The 4,799-nt window shown below is 37.5% G+C and overlaps 1 protein-coding gene across 1 annotated transcript; it reads right to left on the bottom strand.

Annotated features, from left to right (window-relative positions):
- Positions 1-907: 907 nt before the first annotated feature.
- LOC113768059 (ribosome biogenesis protein NSA2 homolog) lies at positions 908-4,330 on the bottom strand. Its single transcript, XM_027312290.1, has 9 exons — positions 4,091-4,330; positions 3,843-3,962; positions 3,666-3,733; positions 3,190-3,298; positions 3,032-3,100; positions 2,002-2,059; positions 1,642-1,877; positions 1,501-1,552; positions 908-1,401 (listed from the first exon to the last, which is right to left on the bottom strand). Exons 1-9 carry the CDS (start codon positions 4,091-4,093, stop codon positions 1,334-1,336), a joined length of 783 nt encoding a protein of 260 aa, XP_027168091.1. The 5' UTR covers positions 4,094-4,330; the 3' UTR covers positions 908-1,333.
- Positions 4,331-4,799: the final 469 nt, after the last annotated feature.

Raw genomic sequence — 4,799 nt, 5'->3', positions numbered from 1 at the left:
GGGCGGGATGGGCGAGATTTGCTTGGGTTTGAGATGGAACCGAGTCATATGGGTTTGGACCCAACCTTACCCACATGTGTTTTGGGACTAATTTGGGCGGGATCACTTTGGGATGAGTTTAGATTGATCCCGCCCAATACCCAAATCTATTTTCTACATATTTTTTTCCTTTAATTCATTTTTTATTTTTTATATAATTTTAATATTTTTGATTTATTAAATTTCTTTTAGTTTTATTAAATAAACATGCAAGTGCTTTATACTCAGGATTCCCACCAAAAATTGGATTAACAAATAAAGGAAAAGATAGATATACAGCCATATTCCAACATATATCAAGATGGCCAAGGTACTTAGAGTGTTGAATATTTATTCTCATCATTATCCAAGGATGACAGGTTTAAACTGATTGAAATGTTGAAAATTCTTGTGGATAATGACTAGGAAGACTACTAGATTATATTTATTGGTATGACTATAAAAATTGTTAAATATAATTTTTGAATCTAAGACTCCGTTTGGATTGGCTATTTTTTCAAAAAATAAGTTTTTCAAATACAATATTACAGTAATATACAATAACTCAAAAAACATCCCATCCATATTAGTATATCAAATATTTCAAAAAAATTTTATAGTAAAAATTTTTCATATACACTACTATAATAAAATATTTCAAAAATACCCCCAAAAAATAGCTAATCCAAACAAAACCCTTGCTATTTGAGTCCAATGGGTACCCAAATATTTCTCAAAATTTTCCATCAATTAATGGGTACAATTAAGATTTGTCTCATTTTAAACTCAATATTAAATTTCAGTACCCATCCGGCCATCCCGCCCAAAGTCCCCATGGGCATGAGTAATCCATTGAAACTTGGGACAAATTGCCACCTCTACTCGAAAATAACACTAGGCATGATATTATTGGGACTCCCCAAGGAAAGTTAGCCTTATCAGTTCGTTCACCAGACAATGCAGCGATTATAGACAGATTTAGCAGAGCAAGTAAATGAGGCACAACATCGAGGCATATGGCAGGCAACTTCCGTCAACTTGGTCCTGTAACCTCCTAACAAACCGATCGCCCACAAATGCCTTCCCATGAATCGCTCATTCTTTTGAGTATTAAACACAAAACAATGAGGAATCGCGGCCATTCGCCAAAGTAACGTATGCTATGTTCAATTCATAGTACAGTAAAATTTTGTAGTCATATTAAGCAACTAACAAAAATGACGAACAAAAGTAGGTAGATGGTAGGTATAAGTAGAAACATCATCGGTGCGTCAGTAAAACTCCAGAGTCGGTCATACAAAATGTCTCTCCATTCCTACACAAGCAAGACAGCATTTATACAACCATCATTCTCAGGATTATTTGTCACTTGAGCATACTTTCCTGCATTGAAAACACAAATGACAATAAGAACACACAACTAAAAACTGAAATGAAGGGCCCCTCCTAGTTTCCGAGACAAAAATGAAAGGACAATCTTACCCCAAACAACTTTTCCTGCAGGAGTTACAAGACCTAATTCACTGACATTCACCTGATATTCAAGTCAGAATACATTAGCAATTATACATCACTCAACCTGAAAAACTAAATATTTATGCAACATCAGATTTAGATGTGTACCTCAATTATAGTTCCCTTGGTTACAACACCAAGAGATGTATACATTGGACCATTGGGATTTTTCTTCACTCCAATAATTTCAAGATTGAAGGTACATTTAAGTTCAGGATGAGTCACGTGAGCCTTGGTGAACCTTAAACCGGTTGGTCGGATGAACCGCTCATATTTGGGTGGCTTCCTTGTAAAACTTGGACCCACAAAAGTCGCTTTAGTGATCATCCTCTTCCACTGCTTTGCTGTGAATAAACCCCAAAAAAAAAACAGCATGCCAGTAAACAAAATTTCACTGTTGACTCGCGCAATGCAAATTTGAACATACACAAAGAACTAAATAACGCAAGCGACAGGTAAATTACTTACTTTTCCTTTTCCCAGATCTGATTACTCTGAACATCTCATCCTCAGCTACAGGGCGGACCTATATATCAAAGAACTAACAATGAGAAAGTTGATTAATTCAAGTATAAGAAATTCACAACCACATGACAACCAGGAATTTAGCAACCAGCAAAATGTCTCAGGAAAACTTGTGCTTCTACAAGGCCAACTTCCAAAAGCTCCCCCCTTTTTGCCTAAAATCTTAACTACTTCAAAAATGTCAGGAGGCAACTGGATGATTCAAGTCGGGAGATGATTAAAGCAACAGAAACATGGAAGGTAGGGGCAATTTTCCCAAAAAAACTTCCTTAAACAAAAAGGGGAGAACCTAGAATTTTTTTCCTTTAGAGAGAGAGAGAGGAAAACTCGAGCTAACTAAAGTGATATTGGCTCCCCAGCTGGTATGGTTCTCAACAAAAGTGTAACTCCAACAGCCAAGACAAGTCCCATACAAGCCAATCACAAACATTGGCAACAGGGAAAAGAGGAAACCAGCAGGGAATTGATCTCCTTGGCAAAGTTGCCTTGGTTCATGTACAACTGAAGCCAGACATCCATCATTCTACTTAAAGATCCTAGGAAACATACCATCAATTAGACAGCTGCAACCCCCCCCCCCCCAAAAAAAAAATAAATGAATGAAATTTTCTCTGATTTATGCATCATATAAGCTTTTAGACATTTCATACGTTGAGAACTTTACTAATTTTTGCTGTCAGGTTTTATCTGCCTTTGTGCTTTTATACACCCAAAATTTAGAAGCACGTAATGACATGGGCCAAGAGTTTTCTGGGATTGGCAAACCAACCGAGGATGAAGAGACAAGTGTGTAGAATAACAACTTAGCTTAGAGTAAGCCAAGTTACTGCAAGCTGTACATTATGGGATATGGACATGAAAATCAAACTGCCACAAATCCCGCCGGGGGGTGACATCATTTAATTCTTTCAGCGATTGCGAAAGACAGTGATATCCAAAATGCAAGGCAAGCCTAACAAACTGAGGCACCCACCTTGGGAAGAGGTACATCCCATTTTCCAGCTTTTTCTTTCCTCTTCTGCTTTATAGTGTTGCTGAGAACCTAACAAAAAGGAAGATAGATGAAAATCAGCAATCAGTTGTACGAACAATATAAGCAAGAACTAGAGAATGGTAATGAAAAAAGGGTGCCTTGGCTCTAGTAGTAGATTCACGATCAAGTAGATAAGCAGGAACAGCTCCTTCATGGACATCATCTTCAACCTGGCGCCGGGCTGATGACTCCTCATGCATAGCCAAACTGTCACACAGCAATGCAAAAGGAAAAGGTGTAAACCAAAAGCCCCATATTATCGACAGCTAATAAACTAATGACCATCTCATCTTAGGGTTCTATTAAAGTAAGCAAAGGGAAATGTTGCAACTGATACTGCGCCCAGCGTCAAAACGACTTGATTGTGATTAAGCTCTTGAACTTAACGAGTAGACATATAAAAGAAGAAAACAAAAGCCTAGAAAGATCTAACAAGTAAAAATATCCAACATAGGAGGGGTGTAAATCCAATTGCAAGTTAGCATGAATAAATAGTGCAGATAACAACAAAAAGATGCTTACCAAAAAAAAGGAAAGAAAGATAATAAGAGTGAAAAGTGATGGAGAAGCATACGTTTTCTTCATGAGGGCTTTCTCGGCATATCGCTTCTTAGCAAACATCTTACCCTTAATACCCAGCGCCTGCCGAAAATGGAAAATGGATGTGTGAAAAAAAAAAAGAGAATCTCGTCATTGAGGAATTAGAAAAGCATAGAGGGAGGGACAGAAGAGAGGGGAAGAAAGAAGGGACCTTTTGGGCAAATTGGGAGCGCTTGTGAACTTCACGAGCTTCCTTCTTGCGTTTGCGCTGGAAGTGGTCATGGCGGTAGCCATTTCTCTTCCTGTGAAGCTCTATATAATCTCCCTGCGGCTGCACTCCCCGCCAGCACCCCCACCCCCAAATAACGTTTATTTGGTTAGGTTTACAGCAAATTCTAATGAATATATAATTTGTACCGTACAAAACAAACACAAATCATCATACTAAAAAAATCATACCATGATTGATTATTACTACTTTCGTTATTGTTGATACACTTGAAGAGAGAAAATGAACAAAGGCTTTGAGCTTTTCTGGTTCCTCCTCCGCCTCCTCCGGAGTCAGGGCTCCAGCTCCCCAGGACGACTATTACAGTGGAGTACTATTTCATCCAAACCCTAGAAACCTCTTTCCTTTTTGACTTTTTGGTTTTCCACCAACTTTGTTGGTTTGTGCCAAACACGTATCGGCCATGTTGAGAAAGTGGAGGATTCCTCACCCGATGAGGTATGGACTTATGAGATAGCCCAAAAAATGAATGATAGGACCACAACTATCCGTCGGCCCACCTTTTCTCTTTATTCTCCTTTTTGTTATTGGATACGTCAAGTAATTTTCTTTTTTTTTTTTAATATAAGCGGAAGGATTCAAATTCAAATCTCATCATTCTCCCAAACCCTATTCCCCCACAGCCAATTTCCTTCATTTCCCTTTCCTCTACTTCTCTCTTGATCTTTTACCTGCCAAATCAAAATAAAGTAATATCAAAGTTTTTCATTTGAGATATATTATGTTATAAAAAATATATAGTTTTCTCTTATATACTTATAAGAATTATATACATATGTGTATATAACATGCTCTATGTGTTTGGATTTTCTTTTTGCATTAATTGTAATCGGTATTTCTCATATTTATTGGTCTAAGAGTCCTAATTTTTCCATTCTT

This window comes from Coffea eugenioides, chromosome 4 (assembly GCF_003713205.1).
Source record: "Coffea eugenioides isolate CCC68of chromosome 4, Ceug_1.0, whole genome shotgun sequence".
Taxonomy (NCBI): Eukaryota; Viridiplantae; Streptophyta; class Magnoliopsida; order Gentianales; family Rubiaceae; genus Coffea; species Coffea eugenioides.
Note: the sequence above shows the minus strand (reverse complement) of the source record. Positions and strands in the feature narration are given on the sequence as shown.

Bases quoted from the DNA above. Each gene is read 5' to 3' on its own strand.
- LOC113768059 (XM_027312290.1), bottom strand. The intron at 3,734-3,842 runs GTCCCTTCTTTC...CATTTTCGGCAG, and splicing joins GCTCCCAATTTGCCCAAAAG to GCGCTGGGTATTAAGGGTAA. The intron at 3,101-3,189 runs GCACCCTTTTTT...CCTTTTTGTTAG, and splicing joins AATCTACTACTAGAGCCAAG to GTTCTCAGCAACACTATAAA.